The sequence below is a fragment of the Syzygium oleosum genome, unplaced genomic scaffold, assembly GCF_021117445.2.
Source record: "Syzygium oleosum isolate NSW1041296 unplaced genomic scaffold, Sole_v2.1 Sole_v2.17, whole genome shotgun sequence".
Taxonomy (NCBI): Eukaryota; Viridiplantae; Streptophyta; class Magnoliopsida; order Myrtales; family Myrtaceae; genus Syzygium; species Syzygium oleosum.
In genome coordinates, this window is record NW_026607501.1 from 7,008,677 (window position 1) to 7,031,453 (window position 22,777).

At 41.8% G+C, this 22,777-nt stretch overlaps 3 protein-coding genes across 5 annotated transcripts; all 3 read left to right on the top strand.

Moving 5' to 3' along the window:
- The first annotated feature begins 4,570 nt into the window (after positions 1-4,570).
- On the top strand, positions 4,571-11,228 carry LOC115678947 (protein EARLY FLOWERING 5). Of its 3 annotated transcripts, XM_056319076.1 has the most exons (9): positions 4,571-4,833; positions 5,121-5,214; positions 7,156-7,241; positions 8,972-9,021; positions 9,131-9,197; positions 9,274-9,355; positions 9,432-9,847; positions 10,085-10,618; positions 10,729-11,228. In XM_056319076.1, the coding sequence occupies exons 1-9, from the start codon at positions 4,753-4,755 to the stop codon at positions 10,942-10,944; spliced, it is 1,626 nt and encodes a 541-aa protein (XP_056175051.1). In that variant the 5' UTR covers positions 4,571-4,752; the 3' UTR covers positions 10,945-11,228. The 3 variants fall into 3 exon arrangements, with proteins under 3 accessions (XP_056175051.1, XP_056175052.1, XP_056175053.1); XM_056319077.1 differs by lacking the exons at positions 4,571-4,833; positions 5,121-5,214; positions 7,156-7,241 and adding an exon at positions 8,260-8,344; XM_056319078.1 differs by lacking the exons at positions 4,571-4,833; positions 5,121-5,214; positions 7,156-7,241 and adding an exon at positions 8,298-8,317.
- Positions 11,229-14,042: 2,814 nt separating this feature from the next.
- LOC115664667 (HIPL1 protein-like) lies at positions 14,043-18,057 on the top strand. Its single transcript, XM_056319075.1, has 7 exons — positions 14,043-14,748; positions 14,887-15,044; positions 15,472-16,269; positions 16,352-16,577; positions 16,659-16,837; positions 17,160-17,389; positions 17,551-18,057. The coding sequence occupies exons 1-7, from the start codon at positions 14,655-14,657 to the stop codon at positions 17,978-17,980; spliced, it is 2,115 nt and encodes a 704-aa protein (XP_056175050.1). The 5' UTR covers positions 14,043-14,654; the 3' UTR covers positions 17,981-18,057.
- A 1,557-nt stretch (positions 18,058-19,614) lies between these two features.
- On the top strand, positions 19,615-20,527 carry LOC115664668 (protein EARLY FLOWERING 5-like). Its single transcript, XM_056319066.1, has 2 exons — positions 19,615-19,666; positions 19,904-20,527. Exon 2 carries the CDS (start codon positions 19,913-19,915, stop codon positions 20,525-20,527), a length of 615 nt encoding a protein of 204 aa, XP_056175041.1. The 5' UTR covers positions 19,615-19,666; positions 19,904-19,912.
- Positions 20,528-22,777: the final 2,250 nt, after the last annotated feature.

Genomic DNA, 22,777 nt, shown 5'->3' on the forward strand with positions numbered 1-22,777 from the left:
TGGAATGATCCATCGAATTTTTAACCGCATCATTGGGTAGAAACTTAACAAGGGGTCATATTCAGATCCTGATTGAAAGTTGGTGTTTCTTTATGAGACAACAAAAGGTTCGGCCGGAACTGAGACCCGACACAAAGTTTGTGTTTTTTTATGAGAAAAAAGTTTGGATTAAAAATTTGGACTGAAAAAAAATTAGGATAGAATTGAGATCAGACCTACAGTAAGTGGTTTTGAAGGGAATTAGGTCGAATAATTATTGTTCAATTAATAAATTCAATCCGGGGCGAACCAAGCCGAATTAATTTAATATAGTTGTTTTCATCGGGTCCACCCCACGCAAGGTTCATGCCGCTGCCAATTGGGACATATAATATCCATGCACATATTATATTTAGATCTAATGTGTCCGGCAAGTATATGACGTCATCAGTTGGTCGTGGATTATGTCTCTTATGTCATACTTGCTTTTGATATTCGTCTGGTCGTGTCCGTACTGCGCGCGCGAGAAGGCGCGTGCCGCCGCGGGCCGTCCACGTGCTGCCCACGCCTTTTCCGTGTGGAGCCGGTGACGTGGCGCCAGCGGATGTGGCGATTGGCCTCCTCCCCACACGAACTCGGCCTAGTCAAATAAGTAAATCACACATCAACGAGGTCGACGGTCAACGCAATGCGTAGATCTACTTAGCTATTTTGTACAAAATATGGATGGCTATACGTAGGATGGAGTCTAATTCAATTTATAACATGAAGAATCGCGATAAGATTATACCCGTTTGAGGTTTTCGATGAAAAAGATCGATCAATCTCAATTTGTGATATTTCACACGAGATCTTATATTGCGTCGCTCGTCGGGCAATTTGGAAAAATCGAATGTTAAAGTGAACGATGGAGTTCGTATTTCAAGACTTAATGCAACTAAAATACAATGCCATGCCTTCACATTACGTGGTCCAACTAATGGAAGATTTGTATTTTGCAAAACGTGGGGGGATGGTCGAATTAATGAAACCCTTAAGACATATGGCCTCGAAAAGAATAGGTTAAGATCTTGATTCCCAAGGAATTCTTGAGACTAGGTCACAATTAAGCAAAACGTTGCAAATTCCTAATATTTGTTGGGGTGTGGTTCATACTCCTATGGGGATTACTTCCTTAATTCAATTATGTTTCCTATTTTGAATAAGTTTCCTAATTGAATGAATTCCTAATTGGAGTAGGTTTCCTAGAAATAGGTTTCTTATTTTGAATCAAATTATTACTTGTAAATATTCTTTTTTTCTTGTAATTGAGAGATATAGCATAGATGTGCGATGTGCTAATTATAGTGAATTACCTAGCTAGACGTAGCACTAGTTTAAAGGTGAACTAAAATAAAACTTTACGTCTCAAATTCTCTTTCTCGCTTTTACTCTCTATTTCCTTTGTGATTGTGCGTCAAATCCTAACAATGTTAAGTTCCGATGCTAGCTCTAATTCGAGGACGGCAGTTGGCTGTGTCTGCTTAAAAATCTTACTCGGTTTAGCTTGAAGGTTTCTTTGGAATGTGCTCAAAATGTATGAATTCGCGATGTGGGAGATTTGTGGGCAACGGAAAACCGTGTTGACTAATTTCAAATACAGTTAAACTGAATAGAGTTGTGCAACTGGTTCGAGTCTACCCTAAAATCGAACCGAACCAATCATGGAAACAAGTTCAGTTCTCGGTTCCAATAGAAAGAGGTCTGGTTTTCGATTCCAAATTTTGGTTGGAACTGGTATTCCAAATTTCTGTATGTTTTGTACGGATATTTTACTTTGAACCGATTTGTTGCTCAATATATTTTGTTGTGACTGCTATTTGTCTTGATTTTTTTTAAAAATAAAACAAAGAAGAAGAAGAAGAAGAAGAAGAAACCCGTTCCCGAGTAGACCCTAGGATCGGAAAACGAGGTAGATTTCAGGTTTCATCTTTGAAACCTGATCACCTTGAAACCGATCACCCTTAAAACCGATACGGTCGGATTATTAGCGGCGTGTCTAAGTCTTGGCCTTTTGAGCCGGGTCGTTGAGTGTAATTTGCCCACAAACGAGGATTGTGTGGGGGGAAAATTACCAAAAAAGTCCTAAACTTATTGCAATTGTGCCAATTCAGTCCATCCGGCCACTTTTGGCCTGTCGGCGCTGACGTGGACGTCGGCTGGCTAACGTGGCAATATTTAATATATATTTTTATTTTTTTCCTTTCTCTTTTTTTTTTCTTTCCTATTTCCCCCTGGCCAGTCAGGGGGAGGCTCGCCAGTGAGGTGACCTTGCCGATCCTGGGGACTGGTGAGGGCGAGCCTCACCCAGCTCCGGCGAGGGCGGAGCTTGCCATGGCTAGGCGAGCTCAACCTCGCCCAAATCTAGCAAGGTCGAGCCTCGCCATGGCTGTGCAACGGCGAGGGTGGAGCTAGAATTTTTTTTTATTTTTTTTCCTTTCTTTGTTTTTTTTTTTTGCCTTTCCTTCTTCCCCCGATTCAGTGGTTGGACCGGCCAGGGGCTAAGGCCGGCGAGGTCTCGCCAGCCACTCGAGAGGCTCGCCCTCGTTGGTCACTGGGGAGGCTCACCCTCATCGGCACTGGCGAGGGCGAGCCTCGCCGTTGCTGGGCGAGGCGAGGGCAGAGCTCGCCATGGCTGGGCGAGCTTGACCTCGTCCATAGCCATGGCGAAGCTCGACCTCGCCAGATTTGGGCGAGGTTGAACTTGCCCAGCGACGGCGAGGGCAGAGCTCGCCCAGCCATGGCGAGGCTCCGCCCTTCGCCGGCCCTCGCCAAAGCTAGGCGAGGCTCACCCGGCGACGGCGAGGCTCGCCCTTGCCGGCTCTCGCGAGGGCGAGCCTCCCAAGTGGCCAGCAAGGTCACCTCGTCGGCGAACCTCCCCCTGGCCGGACCGGCCAGGGGGAAGAAGGAAAGAAAAAAAAAAAGAGAAAGGAAAAAAATAAAAAAAAATTATTGAAATATTGCCATGTCAGCCGGTTGGCGTCCACGTCAGTGTTGGCCGGCCAAAAGTGGCCGGATGGACTAAATTGGTACAATTGCAAAAGGCTTAGGATTGAATTGGCCAAAAAAAAGATTTAAGACTGAATTGACACAATTGCAATGGAAATCAAATTCTTGCCGTAAATTGATTTCTGAATTCTTTCCATAAATTGATCTGTGGAGGAGAAATCTGCTTTGTAAAACATCTAATTCTGTTCCGAAATTGATTTAATGTAAATCTGTTTTGATTTGTTGATTTTTTTGTACCTAAAAAAATTTAAATTTTACTCAAAGTGGGTGGCCACATGTATTATAAGCCATTCTATAAAGTTTTGAAATTTTTGATTTTTTTAATTTTTTGGCACCTAAAAATTTTAAATTTCACTCAAAGTGGTGCCAAGATTCTGCCATTTTGTGAAGTTTTGAATTTTTTTATTTTTTTATTTTTTTTATTTTTTTGGGCACCTCAAAAATTTAAATTTTACTCAAAGTGGTGGCTACGTATATTCTAAGCCATTCTCGTAAGTTTTGAAATTTTTTATTTTTTTTATTTTTTGGCACCTCAAAAATTTAAATTTCACTCAAAGTGGTGGCTACGCGTATTTTAGCCATTTTCATGAAGCTTTGAAAATTTTTATTTTTTTATTATTTTTTTTTTTTTTTGGGCACCTCAAAAATTTAAATTTCACTTAAAGAGGTGGCCACATGTGTATTTTAAGCCATTTTGTGAAGTTTTGAAATTTTTGATTTTTTTTGGGCACCTCAAAAATTTAAATTTCACTCAAAGTGGATGGCACGTATTCTAAGCTATTATGTGAAGTTTTGAAGTTTTTGATTTTTTTTTTATTTTTTTGGCACCTCAAAAATTTAAATTTCATCGAAGTGGGTACCACTGCGTATTCTAGCCATTCGTGAAATTTTGAAATTTTTGATTTTTTAATTTTTTTTAAGACTCAAAAATTTAAATTTCACTCAAAGTGGATGGCCACAGTATCTTGCCATTTTGTGAAATTTTGAAATTTTTGATTTTTTTTTTTTGAAATTTTTTATTTCTTGTAAAATAAATTTGGGCTAGAACGCATTTCTCGGAAGAAAGCTACAAAAAGTAGCTTTCTTTTTAGCCAAAACTCATTCTGAAGAAAATTCATTCTAGAAAAAAAAGAATGAAGTTTTACCAAACGCGCTTTTATTCCGTAACGCAAAATCGCTTCTTAACGCATTCCAAAATTATTTTAACAAACGCATTTCTATTCTCTCGCATTCTGGAGCGAAATTCTGCTCCAGAATGGATTCCATGCGCCCTTAGAACTTTTTTTGTAATTTTCCTTCGTGTGGGCTTGGTCGTCTCATCTTGCGACGAGCTAGCTTCCGCGCGCAGGCCCGACCCGCATCACCGAATTGGGCCTTGAATTTTAATTGGGCCCGCGCTCACCAGCTACGGAGCTCTCCCGAGGGAACGGGCCGAACATCAAGGGGCAATCTCGTCGCTTTGGACACGTGGCGCGCGGTGATTCGCGTCTCGGAGCTGCGACGAGGAGAGGCGTATTTTCGTGCCTTTCGGCCCTCCTCCTCCGCCGGTGGTGAGCTCTGCCCCTCTCTGCTGCACGCATTCGGGTCTGGTGGTTTTTGGCCGCCGCGACGGTGGTTGCTCGCTCGCTCGTTCGTTCTTCCGATAGCCGAATCCGCCGTCGAATCGATCCCTTCTCGCGCGCTCCGATCATCGCCCCTCGCGAACCCGCACGGCAAGGGAGAGAGATGAAGACGACGAAGGGAGGGAAGGTGATGAACCCGACGGACGCGTACCGGAAGGAGCTTCGCAAGAAGGAATTGAAACGGGTGATTTGATTTGATTCCTGTTCGCTTTTCGAGTTGTCTATTTGGTTATCGTGTTCGTGGAGTTCGCTTTGCCCTAGCTTTTTTTTTTTTGGGGGGGACTTGATTCCTCACTGCCTCGAAGCGATTGGCATGGCATGTCATTAGGTTTTGGCTGATTGTGCACCCCGGCGCGTGAATTTTTCGCTCCTCGTCGCCGGGTGATTCTCGGTGTAGAATTAGCGTATTTGGCGATCGCTCTGTCTGATTTTATGAGCTCGTGTTGCTGTCTGTGGTTTTTGTTGTTCCAGAACAAGAAGGAGAGGAAGAAGGTGAGGGAGGTGGGGATTCTGAAGAAGGACCCCGACACCTTGAAGGAGCAGATTGAGAAGCTAGAGTTGATGAGTAAGTGTTGGAATTTGTCGATTTCTAACTCGTTCCGTTCGCAAGCTTGTTAGTTTTAGAGATGCCGAGATGTGATGGTTTATCGAGATTGTCTTTATGCTCTCGTTACTTGTTGAATGCAACTTCTCCCTTGATTGAATGTAGAATTGAATGTAGATGGTAGTTAGAACTTTGAAGTTTGCGTGACTGGCTTGATGTTACCGTTCTCTGGCTTATTTTTCTCGAAGCGATGCTTATATGAACTACTTCCTGGTCTTCCGGGAGTGGGTGGGCTTAGATGTAGTCCTAACTTAGTTCAGTACTGGCTCTATAGGGCACCAGAAGGGGTGCAAACCCATTGTGAATAATGTAATCCTATGTTATGTTTTAAGTAAAAATGAGTGTCTGTCCATTGGCATCTAATTGTGCTTGTCAAATGACACATTTTATTGGATGAAGTTTGTAAGTCTAGAGAACCGGTCACACTCACTTCAAAAGTAATTATGCTATTCGTTCTATAAGGAAGAAAATACTTATCCTATCTGTTAGAGAAGGACAATATCACAAATGGAATGTAGTGACATCGACAGCGTAGAGAAACGGGTAGCGAGCTTTGTATAGTGATGGCCTGATGGGGTTTCAGTGGAGAAGTCTTCTTCGTCTATGTGACAATTAATACAGTGGTGACTTTGCAAAAGATGCCATGTCACTAGCTCAGCGTGCTCCAACTTTTGTTTTTTGTGCAGTTTTGATGACCGAGACATGAAGGCATTGTAATAGGCAATACTAGTAGCATTCCGTGTGTTGCACAGGCGTGAATTTTTTTAATTTGTGTAAAAATATAACATGTATTTTGGTTATTCTTCAAATTATATCCTATTTTATATGAATCTTGATCTTTTGAACAAAATAAGTTTGGAATTCTTAGTTCATATTATGTAGGAACTGGACGACACTTCGAAAATTCTCGATTGTTGTTTTTATATTACATAGGGATCTTTTCAATGTTATCAACTACATCATTGTCATATCGAGATAAAATAATAAAAAACTTCCAATGAATTACTCAGTAGAAAGAGTTACAAAAAAATGTTAGAATTTTCATTAATTACTAATTTACAACATCAAAGCTCATTAGACCTAATGTTCTTTTTTGTTGAACAAAACACATGGTATTGAATGAGGCAAGCACAAATTCTTGTTGGAAGCAAAATGTGTGGAGAGTGCAAGAAAAGTACTCCTTGCAGGGAGATGATTAATCACATGCAATCTGGAGTTTTATTTGTCACTCTTAGAGGCAACCCTTGAGGAAAAGTTTGTGATTATATATTGAACATAGATCATGTGCTTCTTATATGTTGATCGTGCTTTGATTGGTTGAGGGATATTTTGAATGTAGGTTTTCAGCATATAGAAATAGCAAGAATTTCTTGCATGTTTAGCAAATTGCTTGTATCTTGTTTCCTTTTTATCTTTTGGATTTTGTAAACAACATCGCATCTTTTGACTTGCTCAAAATTGGGGAATTTCGATACAATATTCCATGCCTTTGCTTTACAAGGGCCTGAAATGGTATGTGTTTGCTGTGCCTGATCACCCAATCCTAAATCGGGTTGATGGGCTGGCCCATTAGGTGTGATGTGATTACTATTGTAACAAACTACTAATTTTTTGGACCAGAATAGGCTTGATGTCCCAACCAATATTCTATTACCCTCTCTTTCTGTTTCGATTTGTGTTTTTTTGCCTGTGTCTTAAATCTTTGCTTGTGTTTTGCACTTCTATTGACGAGGGAAGAGAGTTTGGCAAATTGCACATTTCTCTCAGGCTTTGTAGAATTTCATCCTTGTGTTTGTTCTTGTATTTCAATGTAAATTCTTTTTTCATTCTGGTTTGTGGCTGCAGCTTGTTTTCATAGCCTCTTCTGATAGGTCAAGTGCACTTTTTTTGTTGTTGTTGCAGAAGCTGATGGTGCTCTGGATAAAGCTAGAAAGCACAAGAAGAGACAACTGGAAGACACACTTAATCTTGTTCTAAAGAAGAGAAAGGTATGTTTATTTATGTTCTTTCATGTTTCTTTAAAATTGTGAAGTCCTATGTTTTCAAGTAAACGATCACGTCTATAGGAATTTCAGGAAATTCCAGGACTTGATTAGATATTATTCTGGATGACGTTATGCTTCTGTAGTTATATCCTTCATTGTGGCACAGAAATAACTCAATATTCCTCCTTCTATTGTTTATTTATGAAGAAGGTTTGTCTTTTCAATTTCTTTTTCCTGTTTTTGTATTGTAAATGATGTACTTGAACAGTTCCCTATCAATGCATTTTTATCTCACCAAAAAAATCCACAAGCGACGCTAGTGCATTGATTGACATATAGATGCTTTGTCTTGTGATTGAGTGAAAGTCTTGCTAGCCAGTCACTTTTATAATGATTATCTTTTCGTTTAAATTTATGCTCGAGAATGTGGAATGATTTTCTTTCCTTCAAACTATGGCTTTTTGTCTAAAGTTAGTGCTAAGCATGCTTGCATTGCATATAATGAGGGGTGGTTGCTACCAACTCTGTGTAGCTTCCTGCTTCCATCTATGACACAAAAGCCTAGGACGTGATTTGTAGGGATGAACCTCTCGTGTTCTTCCTGCCCTTTGTATCTTTGCTGGATGAATTGACAATTGGTTTGTTTTGGTAGAGGATAGTAGAGAAATGAGGTACAGGATCTCAGGACAGGCGTTGCTGATGATGTTAACCTTCCCTTACCTCCTTTTTTGTTTGTTTCTGTGAGCTTTCTTTACTTTTACTCTATGTCTGTTGGCAAATGCTAAATTTTTTCACTCATGTTCTTAGTTAACATCAAGATTTGATAGACTAAGATTTAATGAAAATGAGAACTTTATAAATCTCCAACTAAAACAGCACATGCTTGATAAAAATACGATAAAATTGAGACATTCTGGCAGAAGGAAAAGCAGGTGTGGCCTTACTCTGAAAAAGTCGATTTTATATTTCAGTTTCTTATATTCGGCTTTGTAAACATTAGAACTTGAGAGTGTCGTGTTATTTACAGGATAATAGACAAGACTGATGGACAGCTTGTGATATAGTTCTTGTGGTCCTTGGTATGAATCTGGCTTCTGAGTCTCTGGGTAATCCCTTTTTAACTATCAATTTAATCAGCTCTGAGGGAAGGATTCCTATTTTTCGCATATCTCCAAGCTAATTGGATGATTGGCTAGACGATTGTTGTTCGGAGAGGTGATTTAGCTGTCACAAGGGGTAACATAAAAATATTGCTAACTATCTGTTTGAGAAGATGATGATGCCTTTAATGGGTGGTATTTTGAATAATTCTTTCATTTTCAATTAAATTAGTACTTGGCAGCACCTTTTTCCCGTCAAATACATAGCAGAGGATGAAGATATTGATTTGACAATGTTGATGTTTGAATGGTGCTGCTTAAGAATTGTTCACATACATTTTTGCCCCCTTTCCTGATTGGGTGAATTTAAAAGTTGATGAAGAAATGGGACAATCTAATTGGAGCATTCTTCACCCTTTGTTTAATGTAAAATGCATTATTGATGCGTGAAGTTCTTTGAAATGTAATCAGATGGTTGAGTGTTTCTTTTCTTTTCAGAATGTTCTCTCCATCGGACTATCTTCTCTTTGCACAATATTCTTTTACTGTACCATCTTTAAAATGGAACAGAGAGTGTCAACTAACCTAATCTGGCCACCAGTAATGAGCGGGCTGTTTTGTGTTATTGTACAGGAATACGAAGAGAAGATGCGTGAAAAGGGTGAAACCCCTGTCATGTTTAGGTAGGCTGTATTTCTTTGTTTAATTTGCACATTCATATTGTTTTTAGTCTTTATTTTTGTGTATTGAGAAATGCCTTCTCTAGAAATAGTGAGTTTTTTGGATTTGCAGCCATCTGGGACCCCCTCGAAGAAGGGCAAGTGCAGATGAAGAGAGAGTCAAGCATCCCAAGCCTGAGGTAATTCATAAGTAATTTCAAACTTTAGATCCTTTTTCTATTTACATCCCTGACATGATCTCCATTTTTGGTGCAGGATTCAGTATACTACCATCCTACTCTCAATCCCACAGGAGCCCCACCACCTGGGAAGCCTCCAATGTTTAAATCATCAATAGGTAATTTTTTTTTTCTTATTCTTTGCTTTTACATGCTCTCTTGTCATTTTTCTGAGTTATCAACTTTGTGCTGCAGGACCTAGAATTCCATTATCTGCTGCTTCTGCAGGCACTTCTGCAGGTGCATCATCATCTAATTCAGGCGCAGAGGATGATCCTTCTGCAGTTCCGCCCCCTCCTCCACCTCCTCCTCCTCCTCCTCTGCCATTGGCCTCTGGTGATGCCCCTGCCTTAGCCGCATCTTTGCCTCTACCTCCTCCTCCTCCATTGCCACCAAGGCCTGCTGCCACCAATGTCAGTACTCCTTTGCCTCCACCACCTCCAGGTCCCCCTCCTCCTCCTGGTCCACCACCTAAAGAACCTGTCACAACTGGCCCTTTACCTCCACTGCCTCCACCTCCGCAACAATCTGCTCAGCCACCTCCTCCTGGGTTAAATGATAGAATTTTATCTACATTGTCAGCAGATCGCCAGGGACCTGAGGATGCTCAGGTAAACTCTTCCTATACATGTGTAGTATCAACTGCAATAGTGAGATAGACTAGTGTGCTGAAGTCTTAAATATGAAATTGATGGATATCAAAAGCTGAAGTTTAGAAGTAATATGTAAATACTAGTATGCGCAAGTCTTTACTCTTAACTTGAATGTTCTTGCTATTACTCGCTGGCTTTAGTGATATATGTAAATGGAATTTAATGTTTACCTGTCCTCCTTTCTTTCAACTGAAGGTATCTGCCATGCTTCCATTACCACCGCCTCCTCCAGGATTGCCACCGAAGTCTGCAGGTAATCTGTCTGAGGGCTCACCTGAATATGAAGCCAGTAATCCTTCCGACAACAAGGATGTCACTAACTTGGTCCCACCACCACCACCTCCTCCAAGGCAACAACAGCCAGTGCCTAGACCTGGTATGATCCCAACCATGCAGCCTGATGTGTTACCACCTGGCATGTCACGTTTCCGGCCGCCGCCACCTCCACCAGATATGCGACCACCATTATCTGCTGCCGGGCTTCCCAACCAAGGGGTCCCACCAGGAATGATGGTTCCCTTGCTTCCAAGGCCACCATATGGCCCTCCACCCGGAGCCCCTCCGATGATGAGGCCCCCGCTTCCACCTGGTCCACCACCCGCTCTGCTAGAAGATGAACTCGCTGCTATTAGGCCACCTGTACCCCCGAAGCCATCATATGTGAAGTCGGCAGCCCCCACTGTTGTCAAGAGGCCACTTGCTCAGCATACGCCAGAACTTACGGCCATGGTGAGTCCATTCTCCATTTGCTCACTGCTATCATTGCATCTTCCTTTCTGGCCTTAGGTGTCATTTTCAGTACTTGGTAGTTTTAGCTGAGCATATTCATGTGGCAACAGGTTCCTGCATCTGTTCGCGTGAGGCGAGAGTCTGTGGTTGCAAAATCAAAACCGAAGCCAGCAGTCTCAACGACAGTAGCGGCCCCGCGACCTGCAACTCCTACAGTTGTGAAGCCAGAGGTTGTTAGTTCATCTTCCACCGCTCCAAAGAGCATTGATGACTCGTACATGGCTTTCTTGGAGGACATGAAAGCACTCGGTGCACTGGACAGTTAAAAACTCGATGGCAGCCTGTGTTTTCAATAGGAGGAACAACATAAATCCAAGACACGGGGAGAACTTTAAACCTGGTACAACAGACTTGAATGCTGTCGAGGTAGCGCTACTTGCATCGGTAGATTCCTTCTTTTGCTGCCAACTTATGTCGGGTCGCCAGATTATCGCTAGCTTTGAGGTTAGGGAGAAGTGAGACGTGCAGTTCAGATTCTGTTCCTATTGGAATTATCTTCTCATTTTGTTCATTCGAACTGAAGGCTGCTAATCTTCCATTTTTCTGTTCAGTGTTGATCCGCTACTAATTCGAAAGCCGGGGTAATTTGAGAGAGGAATTCAACTTTGGTAGTGTAAAATCTTATGCTTTCCCTTCTTATTTATAAACTTTCAAACAAAAAAGCAAATCAAAACGACAAAGTAGTTAATTTATATCTTTGTCAAGAGGCGTGCTTGGCTTTTGCTTCTCTTTTCCACCATATTATTGAATAAAGTGAAAAAGGTGGGTGGCGATGGACGATGCGTTGCGATTAAAGGTGCGTTTGTCGCAATCATTCTGTTCTCGAAAATAATTTTTGTTAAAAAATAATTTTTTTTTATTTTGTGTTCGGAAATAATTTCTAAGCATTTGAAGGTATTTGGTAATTGCCCAAAATTTTTATTCTTGGAATATAAAAAGAATATAAATGCGTTTGGTAACCGCACAAAATTTCTTTTTATTAATAATATTTTAATAATAATTTTTTCTTTTTCTTTTTCTTTCCCTTCCTTGGCCATGGCCAGGTCGCCGGCGTCGGCGACCAGTCAAAGTCCAGGACCGGCGAGGGCGTCGCGGCCCTCACGCCCTCACCGGAACAGGCGAGGGTTGGACCCTCACCGTTGCCGTCGCCAGATTCGGTGAGGACGGCTCGCAGCTTGGGTGAGTGCTGCCCTCGCCAGCGAGGGTTGGACCCTCACCGCTGCCCTCGCCAGATTCGGTGAGGGCGGCTCGCAGGCTATAGCCCTCGTCGGCCCTAGCCTGTGGTCGGTCGCTGGCAGCCGGCCACAAGTCAAGAAGATGAAGAAAAAAAAAATTATTTTCCATTTCTGATTCTTGTTTCGAGAATCAGAAAGCAACTTTTTTTTTGTTTCTTAATTTTATTCCAAAATTGATTTTGGGAACAAATTTTTGCAAATTCGTGTCCGGGAACAAAAAATTTACCAAATGAATTTCTGTTCCAAAAATAATTTTGAGAATAAAAAATAGAAATAGTTACTATTTGGCCGGTTGTAAAAAACGCCCTAAGCGGGACAAAACGAAACTCCAAAGAGGACGTCGGTGTTGCTTTAACGACGAAAAAGGGCAGACCAAGAGCTCAATTCAGTGCAAGTGGCAACCGCAACTTCGTTGGATATTGTTATTCAAAATTGGGCCCATGTGTTGGGTTGACTCTGACAACATGGTCATCTATCTATCGGCGGGTTAATGTGGACTTTGTTGTTCTTCAAAATACAGATTCTAGCCTATGTAAGTTATGTTCTTGCACATCGGGCTAACGAAACTCGTAGCTTCGAATTAACGCGGTCTTTCTTACTTTCTTAGTATCTTGCGAGATGGACATGTATTGTAGGGTGACTTGAACTTGAGTATGAAGACTACCCAAATGTGAAAAATGGAAGGGCAAAGACGAGAGTTCGGCTTATTCTTAACCCATACTCGCACGAGGGATGTGATTTAACTGTAAGTCGATCTGATAAATTGAAAAAGTAGCATCTCATTACCTTGGGAATGATGATTATCCAAAAAGTCCTAAATTCGGTTATAAATATTTTAATTGTGCTTATTTAATCCTATACCTATTGACGATTTATTGATTTAATTCTAGACCTTTCTTTGTGTCAATTTAATCCTCAAAATTTTGAAAATTTACCAATTTAGTCATAACAATATTATTTGGATATTTGGCTAGATGGCCTACGTAAAAAGTTTAGGATTATATTGGCATATCAAAAGATTTAGGACTAAATTAGCAAATCGTCAAAAAGTTAAGGACTAGATTGCCACAATTAAAAATTTAAAAATTGAATTAGCCAATGTACAATAGGTTTATAATTTTTTGGACAGTTTTCTCCTTTACCTTGTAATTTGCAAATCACTACTTATCTGACTTGAGTTGGAAGAAAGAATGTTGCTCTACTATAATCCCGGTCTTGAAGTAGCTACAGACGCTACCAAACACCACGACATCAATAGAACAACGATATAATGGTGACTTTCTAACTTCTCAGAGTCGATGTGAAGAGTGCTGCAATGCAGAAAAGCGTCTCTTTCTCAAAAAGTCAAAGCTTCAAAAACCCTCTTCATCTTTTTCCTTTTCACATTTGCCCATCTGAACAAAATTCTTTCTTGGCTTCATCCTCGCCTGAGGACAGGCCAAGAAGAAAAAGCTACTTCTCTTTTTCGTTCTCTTTGTGAACCAGAGAACGAAAACGGAGGAAGAAATGGTCATCTGGGTCATATTCACACACCATTTTCGCTCTCAAATCCTCGCCCTCTCTTGCGCGTTTCCCTCACTTGAATTGATATCAGATTAACATATAAAGAAAGCCAAAACCCTTGACTATTGCATTAGTTAATCGTTTATTACAGACGTGCAGAGGTATCGTCTGACAGTGACGATGCGCATGTGACGACCCTTTTTAAGTTTTATCTAGAAGAGTTTGCCTGGACAGGCACGACACTCGTTTTTCGCTCGTTTGCCCCGTCTCTGGGTCCTCGCGTTTGATCCTGTGAAAAGATGCAAAAGACATAAAGAAAAGAGAGGAAATCTTTTACCATCCTCATTGTCGGCAGTGAACAGAATCTAATCTTATGCAAGAACCATCTGTAGTTTTCACGTGCTAGCATTTCTGCTCTCTTTTCTTATCTGTTTAATGCATATTTAGCAAGAAAAGGACATTATGCCATCATCATGACATGTGGGAAGTCTTGGTTTTCAGCCTCTGTTCGACTCAAAGCGCGAGTGGAGTTGTGTATTGTGTTTGTGTGCATATTTGGCAAGTTTCTTGAAGTTCGTTTGTCTTTTTGGGCTTGTGGAAGTGGAATACCGTTTGAGCTCGCAGAGAAGAGGCGATGGATGGGGTCACAACACACGACACAAGAAGACAACCAAGATTTCCAATGCCAACTTGGGGCTGAGAACATGGGGGAGGGTTCCTTCTCAACCACCCCAACTAAATTCTTGGATTGAAAAATGAAGAGGGAAAGCTTATTCATGTAAAAGTCAACTGTGGAGTCTCCCCGGCACCACCTCTGTCTCTAATTTTCAAGATTTGTGGAGATCTGTTTCCGCCCAGCGATTTGCACAATAGAAAAAGTCTAAAGGCTAGGGAGTCGTGACTCAGAGAGAGAGAAAACTCTGGCTAAAGAGACAGCAAGAATTGTTTATATTTCCCGCTTCTGGATCCTGTTCTCGAGAGATTATGTAGAGAGAGAGAGAGAGAGAGAGAGAGAGAGAGAGATGGGGCCAATAATGGAGTGAAATAAAGGAAGATAGAGAGTAGTTGACAGTGCTCAGAATGTTCAAACCACCTAAAGCTTTGGTTTCTCTGTAGATAAATGTTTCCAAGTGTCAATTTGGAGCTGTGCCTTTCAAATCTTTCACCGGGTGTATAACAAGTGCAGAGGGTGATGTGAAAAAACCATTTTTTGGGGTTTCTGGTGATTCTGGTATTTGATGGGTGGTCTTCTTGCTCTTGTCATTCTGGTTTCTAGCTCTCAGCTGATGTTTCCTAGTCCCACTGCTTCTCTTCCTCTATGCACTGATTCCAGTAAGTTCAATTTCTCTCTCCTTGCTTTCTTTTTCATTTTGCATTTTTAGAGTTCACGATTTGCTTTTGCCATGAAATGTTGTGCAAGAAATGCGTAATTGTCTGAATCCTCTCGATATCTTCCTGTAATGCTAATAGGATCACCAAGTACCCAGACAACTCCACTGACATTCTGCCCTTACAATGGAAGCACATGCTGCAACTCCACCGAAGATTCGCTATTGCAGAAGCAGTTTCAAGCCATGAATGTATCCAATTCTGCTTGCGCGTCGATTTTGAAATCAATCCTCTGCGCGGTACGCCCTTTGCTTGCCCTGTTTGTTAAAATTGCCTGTTGGCTGTTGAACGGAAGCTGAGATTTTGGGCTCATACTTTGACTGAAATTTTTGCACATCTCTATATGGACGTTGATTTCCGAAGAAAAGTTCTAATGAGGCAATAGTGACTTTTGGGCAACATGATTGTTTTCATTATCGGATAGTGGATCGAAGATGCTATAGCTCTCATGATGCTCACTTAGCCATTGATCATAACCTAGTCAAAGTTTCCCATCCAGAAATCACACGAGTTTATCTCCTGTGTCATAATACTCACTTAGCCCATGATGAGAAAAATTCTTCAAATGACACTCATTCAAATTTATTTGATTTGCTTTTTATTGCTCTCGGTGAATCTTTAATAAAATTGTGGACTCATCCGTTTTCCCTCTATCACGGCTCACAGAAATGTGATCCTTTCTCCGCCGAGTTATTCACGGTAGGTTCTGTGCCTCGGCCAGTTCCTATCCTGTGCAATTCGACTGTTTCGGCCAATTCATCGCAGTCCAACCAAGCAGAGACCGACTTCTGCTCCACAGTATGGGATACGTGTCAAAACGTACCGATATTCAACTCACCCTTTGCACCTTCCTTACAAGGACAAGCCGGAATACCGGTCAATGCCAGCTTCACCAAACTGACTGCATTTTGGCAGTCCAAAGGAGATTTCTGCTATGCGTTTGGTGGAGCATCACTTGATGATTCTGTATGTTTCGATGGTGAGCCTGTTAAGCTGAATAGCACAGAAGCACCGAGCCTCCCAAAGGGGTTGTGCCTCGAGAAGATAGGGAATGGGTCATATCTTGATATGGCCGCCCATCCTGATGGCTCCAACCGTGCTTTCTTCTCTGACCAGAAGGGTTATATTTGGCTCGCTACTATTCCCGAGCAGGGATCGGGAGGATCTTTGGAGATTGATCAGTCCAGTCCCTTTTTAGACCTGACTGATGAGGTTCATTTCGATACAGAATTTGGGATGATGGGTATTGCAATCCATCCGAACTTTGCAGAGAACGGCCGGCTGTTTGCTTCGTTCAATTGTGACAAGTCAAAGTGGCCTGGTTGTACAGGAAGATGTTCGTGCAATTCAGATGTGAATTGTGACCCTTCGCAGCTACCTTCTGATAACGGGGCTCAACCGTGCCAATACCAAACTGTCATTGCAGAATATTCTGTTAATGGTTCTGCATCTCAGCCTTCTTTGGTACATACATCAACCGCGACTCCTCTTACATTGTTGCTTTTTAAGGGACAGTTATGTGATCAAGCTTTCATTGTTTGTCCAGGCAAAGAGTGCCAACCCCATTGAAGTGAGAAGGATCTTTACTATGGGCCTTCCATTTACCGCTCATCACGGAGGACAGATCCTCTTTGGACCCGCCGATGGGTACTTATATTTTATGATGGGAGATGGTGGCTCGCCTAATAACTCGGGCGACCCCTACAACTTCTCCCAGAACAAAAAATCGTTGCTCGGGAAGATCATGAGGCTTGATGTCGATAACATCCCAAGTGAGTAACAACATCTGTAGTATTATCTTCTTTTGAATGTGTTGTCTAATCAACCTAGCTTTTTTCTCTGGATTGTTTCAGGTGTTGATCAAATAGACAAACTTGGATTCTGGGGAAACTACTCTATACCCAGTGATAATCCCTTCACTGAAGATAACCAGTTGCAGCCGGAGATCTGGACTCTGGGGATGAGAAATCCATGGCGTTGCAGCTTTGATGCGGCAAGGCCTTCCTACTTTATGTGTGGAGATGTTGGGCAGGTTAGAGATAATTTCGCGTTCATCATCTTTAGCTAGCACTCATAGTTTTTGTGTCAAAGAAACGTCTCGACCGTAAAGGGTTTCTTCGGTGTGTATGCCATAGTTACTTGCTGAAAACCACTTTCAAAGCCAATGTAATATGTCTCTGCCTCCGGCTTCGTGCTAAACACTTCCTATTAACTGAACTAAGTTTCTCTTTGCTGGGGTTCTTTCAGAAACTGTCTGGTACATAATTTGAGTGCTAATTGACTGATGGACATCATGATAGGCACTTCAAGTCTTTCTCTGAACTAATCTCGAAATCGATCGTCGTAATCTACAGGATATATACGAAGAGGTCGATCTAATCACCAAGGGCGGAAACTATGGCTGGCATTATTTCGAGGGTCCGTATCGTTACGCCTCCGATGGAAATACTTCAATAAAGGCGACAAACTTTATTTTTCCTGTGCTGGGTTATAATCACTCTCAGGTTAATAACAAGCTAGGATCCGCGTCCATAACCGGCGGCTACTTTTATCGGTCAACCACTGATCCGTGCATGTATGGAAGGTTAGTAGCGATGAGCGTCTATTTGCATTTGATGTTGTGCATTTGGTACTCATTGTTGATGTCTTTATTTGGTACTCACTGTGGATGTTCTGTATGCATGTCTTGGTCTATTGAGTTGCTGCAGAACGGACCACTTAACTAAAATATCACGCATTGTTTAGGTACTTGTATGCGGATTTGTACGCCGGAGCACTCTGGGCGGGCGTGGAGACTCCAGACAATAGCGGCAACTTTACTTCGAGTGAGGTACCCTTCGGCTGCGCGAAAGATTCGCCTATAAAGTGCGACTCCATGCAAGGAAGCTCCCTTCCGTCTCTGAACTATATCTACTCTTTCGGGGAAGACAATCGCAAGGACATTTACATCCTGGCTTTCAATGGGGTATATAGGGTCGTCCGCCCGAGTCGCTGTGGCTACACTTGCCCGAAAGAAAATGTCACCGACGTCTCGACCCCGGGTCCGAGTGCAACGCCTTCGGGTGCAAACCTGTTGGCCTACAGATACAGCAGTTTGTGTGCCTACTTGCCTCCCTGTGGTTATTCCTCTGGGGCAACATGTAGCCCCTTTCCAGTGGCCCAAAAAACGTTGTAATTCCACGCGAATGCGTGCTCTCCGCCGATTCCGACCGAGTGTGAGTTCCAATTTTGCTTGCAGATCCGAGTGTTCTTGGGAGTTGTTGAAGATCATCATGGAAATTTCTTTGAACTATGTAAATAAGGCGCATGACATGTTTTCACAGAAGACGATGAACTGCTAATGTCAGTTGGGCCAATGGGGTCAACTGTGGGCCCTTTGCATGCAAACAGTAACATGTTGGCCCGAACCAAGAGATTGGGTAGGGTCGGGTCGGGTCGGAAGAGATCCGACTAGAAAGAAAAGGAAAACGTTTGTTGTACCTAAGAAGAATATGCCAAACAAAATATTTAGTTTTTTACCAAAATGGCCAAAGAAAAAGGGTGAAATTGCAAAAAACTTATTTAAGCTAGGTCTAATTGTCCACTTAACCAAGAGGACTAATTTGACCCCGAGTCGAGGAAGGTCAATCGCTAAGGACACTTACGGATGACCGGATTTTGAAATAAAAGGGACGAGAAATAAAGACCATACATCAAGAAGGGCGCAATTTGAATTATCTAGACCATGCTCAAAGAGATGAATCGAGCGGTCGATGGGCTTGTCTCCAGATCAAGCGTCGAAAACCTCGTGAAATTCCAATTTTTTTTTTAAGAATATACTGAAATGATTTCGTGTAATCACAAGATATCGATTTGCGATTTTATGACGCCTTTTTCTTATTGCGACTCATTTTGTCACCTTTTCTCCTTCACATACATCTTCATGTCAGTTGCCGGTTCTGTCTGCCTCTCCCCAATACTTCACTAACCCAAAATAAATATGCACAAAGGCAATGAAAGCAAATATATATTTCTTGGTCATTTTTTTTTTCGAAATTAAATTTGCAAAATAAATTATTGCCCTTTATTTTTTCCAAATAGTCTTACCAAATTGCCCTCATAAAGGGGAACGACATCTTTATAGAGCAAGTTCGGAAAAGGAAATGCACATCTAATTGAGTTTTGTTAAAAGCGTTCGGCAGGCGGTAGTACTCCACAAGCAACTAAATAAAGAAAAAATACCTGTTTAATGCGCAGATTACCTTCGAGATACGCATAATCAATGTTTCGAAAAACTATATACTTCTCACATTTAGTTAAATTTATTCGGTATATCAAGACACTCGTTAACAAAATCCTATTTAAATAAGTGCGCGACGAAATTAATTTAGGATTAATATTATGAAAAACTCCAAACTTGTACACATTTAACAAATTTATGCAAAAATAATTTTTTTACCACTAAAATCCTCAAGCTGGTACGCATGTGATAAATTTATCCAAAATTAATTTTTTTTATCACCAAAAACCTCAAACTGATACACCTGCGGCAAACAGAAGAATTGCCATGTATCATCCAACTCGACAATTTGACAGTAAAATTTAACGAAAACTAACGAATGTTAGGTTTTTTGAGGTCAAAAAATTAATTGAGAGTAAATTTGTCACATGTATACCAATTTAGGGTTTTTCGTGATATTAACCCATTAATTTATCACCAAAAAAAAAAAGAAAAAAAAAGAGGATAAAAAAGAAAATGGTTAAAACTACGAAAAACCCCAAACTGGTATATCATTTTTTGACCGCAACAATCTGCTCAGCCACCTCCTCCAGAATTTTATCTACATTGTCAGCAGATCGCCAGGGACCTGAGGATGCTCGGGTAAACTCTTCCTATACATGTGTAGTATCAACTGGAATAGTGAGATAGACTAGTGTGCTGAAGCCATAAATCTGAAATTGATGGAGATCAAAAGCTAAAGCTTAAAAGTAATATGTGGATACGAGCATGCACAAGTCTTTGCTCTTAACTTGAATGTTCTTGCTATTACTCGCTGGCTTTAGTGATATATGTAAATGGAATTTAATGTTTACCTTTCCTCCTTTCTTTCAACTGAAGGTATCTGCCATGCTTCCATTACCACCGCCTCCTCCAGGATTGCCACCGAAGTCTGCAGGTAATCCATCTGAGGGCTCACCTGAATATGAAGCCAGTAATCCTTCTGACAAGAAGGATGTCACTAACTTGGTCCCACCACCACCACCTCGTCCAAGGCAACACCAGCCAGTGCCTAGACCTGGTATGATGCCAACCATGCAGCCTGATGTGTTACCACCGGGCATGTCACGTTTCCGGCCGCCGCCACCTCCACCAGATATGCGGCCACCATTATCTGCTGCCGGGCTTCCCAACCAAGGGGTTCCACCAGGAATGATGGTTCCCTTGCTTCCAAGGCCACCATATGGCCCTCCACCCGGAGCCCCTCCGATGATGAGGCCTCCGCTTCCACCTGGTCCACCACCCGCTCTGCTAGAAGATGAACTCACTGCTATTAGGCCACCTGTACCCCCGAAGCCATCATATGTGAAGTCAGCAGCCCCCACTGTTGTCAAGAGGCCACTTGCTCAGCACACGCCAGAACTTACTGCCATGGTATGTCCGTTCTCCATTTGCTCACTGCTATCATTGCATCTTCCTTTCTGGCCTTCTGTGTCATATTCAGTACTTGGTAGTTTTAGCTGAGCATATTCATGTGGCAACAGGTTTGTTGAAATATTATCCTATATTGATTGATAACGGGTCCTAAATGCTCTTTATATTCATGTGGTCTCTCTCCACCTAATAGCTTAAGCTCAGGTGAGGCGAGAGTCTGTGGTTCCAAAATCAAAACCAAAGCCAGCAGTCTCAATGACAGTAGCGGCCCCGCGACCTGCAACTCCTACAGTTGTGAAGCCAGAGGTTGTTAGTTCATCTTCCACCGCTCCAAAGAGCATTGATGACTTGTACATGGCTTTCCTGGAGGACATGAAAGCACTCGGTGCACTAGACAGTTAAAAACTCGATGGCAGCCTGTGTTTTCGATAGGAGGAACAACATAGATCCAAGACATGGGGAGAACTTTTAACCCGGTACAACAAACTTGATTGCTGTCGAGGTAGCGCTACTTGCATCGGTGGATTCCTTCTTTTGCTGCCAACTTGTGTTGGGTCGCCAGATGATCGCGCTAGCTTTGTGGAAGGGAGAAGTGAGACGTGCAGTTCAGATTCTGTTACTATTAGAATTATCTACTCATTTTGCTCATTCGAACAGAAGGCTGCTAATCTTCCATTCTCTGTTCAGTGTTGATCCGCTACTAATTCGAAAGCCGGGGTAATTTGAGAGAAAGGAATTCAACTATGGCAGTGTAAAATCTTGTGCTTTCCCTTCTCATTTATCTATTTTCAAACAAAAAAGCAAATAAAAAAAGACATAGTAGTTATTTATTTCTTTGTCAAGAGGCGTACTTGGCTTTTGCCTCTCTCTTCCACCATATTATTGAACAAAGTGAAAAAGGTGGGTGGCGGTGGACGACGCTTTGCGATTAAAGAGGGGTAAATCGATAGTCCGAAGAGGACGTCGGTGTCGCATTAACGACGAAAAAAGGGCTGACCAAGAGCTCAATTCAGTGCAAGTTGCAACAGCGATTGCATTGGACAGCGTTTTTCAAAATGGGCCCATCTGTTGGGTTGACTCCGACAAATGCATCTTTGTCTTTGGAGACAAAAGCGTTAGGGTTTAGAACCTTCTTGCGAAAAACAACATGGTCATCCATCCATTGGTGGGTTAATGTGGACTTTGTTGTTCTTCACGATACAGATTTCTAGCCAATGTAAGTTATGTTCTTGCGCATCGGGCTAACGAAACTCCTAGCTTCGAATTAATGCGGTCTTTCTTACTTTCTTAGTATCTTGCGAGATGGACATGTAAGGTGACTTGAACTCGGGTATTAATACGACCCGAATGTGAGAAAAGGAAGGGGAAATTCTTAACCCATACTCATGCGAGGGATGTGATTTATCAGTAGGGGTGTGCATGGTCCGGGTGGGCGGTTCCCACCCCGGAACCGTGGACCGCCACATAGACCTGGTTCCAAAAATTGGAACCGAGAATCGCCGTCGGTTCCATGGACCTACCCGAGAACCGGACCGCCGGCCCGGTCCGGTTCTTGGGCGGGTCTATGGAACCGGTCTCAACAAGTTTTCCTAGACAAATAAAACAAAATCTGTGGACCAACATCGGATCAACAGAACAAAAGAAAAAGAACATAATTTTTCATACAATTCCTACACTATGATCGATTATACTAATCACATCATCCATAAATCAAGTAGGTACCCATTAATTATTGGGAAAAATGACCAAGGTATCCCAACTACACAAGAGCTTCAGACATGATAACAAAATTTCTTCTTTTTTTTAATTTTTTTTGGTCAGATTTTTTTAATTAAAAATTAAATAAAATAATATATATTATTATTATATTACCGGTCCGATCCGGGTGGGCGGGTGGGCGGTTCCACACCGGGAACCGGGAATCGGCCCAAACAGTACCGGTTCCAAAAAATTGGAACCGGGAACCACCGGTTTCGGTCCGGTTCCGGGCGGTTCGGGCGGGTCCCGGTTCTTTTGCACACCCCTATTTATCAGTAAGTTGGTCCGACGAATTGAAAATGTAGCATCTTGTTACCTTGGGCATGATGATTGTCCTAAATATATTGTACAACAATCAATTCAATGCTATTAATTATGCTTATTTAGTCTTAAACATTTTAACGATTTGCCAATTTAAGTCTAAGCCTTTTTTTTGCCAATTTAGTTATGAATATCTTGAAAATTTGCCAATGTAGTCATAAAATCTATTATTTGGATATTTGGTTGGAAGAATTACATTGGCAAATCGTTAAAAGATTTAGGATTAAATGGGCAAATCGTCAAAAAGTTAAGCACTAAATT

Bases quoted from the DNA above. Each gene is read 5' to 3' on its own strand.
- LOC115678947 (XM_056319076.1), top strand. From the start codon at position 4,753: ATGAAGACGACGAAGGGAGGGAAGGTGATGAACCCGACGGACGCGTAC. The intron at 7,242-8,971 runs GTATGTTTATTT...GTTATTGTACAG, and splicing joins TTGTTCTAAAGAAGAGAAAG to GAATACGAAGAGAAGATGCG. The intron at 9,198-9,273 runs GTAATTCATAAG...TTTTTGGTGCAG, and splicing joins TCAAGCATCCCAAGCCTGAG to GATTCAGTATACTACCATCC.
- LOC115664667 (XM_056319075.1), top strand. From the start codon at position 14,655: ATGGGTGGTCTTCTTGCTCTTGTCATTCTGGTTTCTAGCTCTCAGCTG. The intron at 16,270-16,351 runs GTACATACATCA...TTGTTTGTCCAG, and splicing joins CTGCATCTCAGCCTTCTTTG to GCAAAGAGTGCCAACCCCAT. The intron at 17,390-17,550 runs GTTAGTAGCGAT...CGCATTGTTTAG, and splicing joins GATCCGTGCATGTATGGAAG to GTACTTGTATGCGGATTTGT.
- LOC115664668 (XM_056319066.1), top strand. From the start codon at position 19,913: ATGCTTCCATTACCACCGCCTCCTCCAGGATTGCCACCGAAGTCTGCA.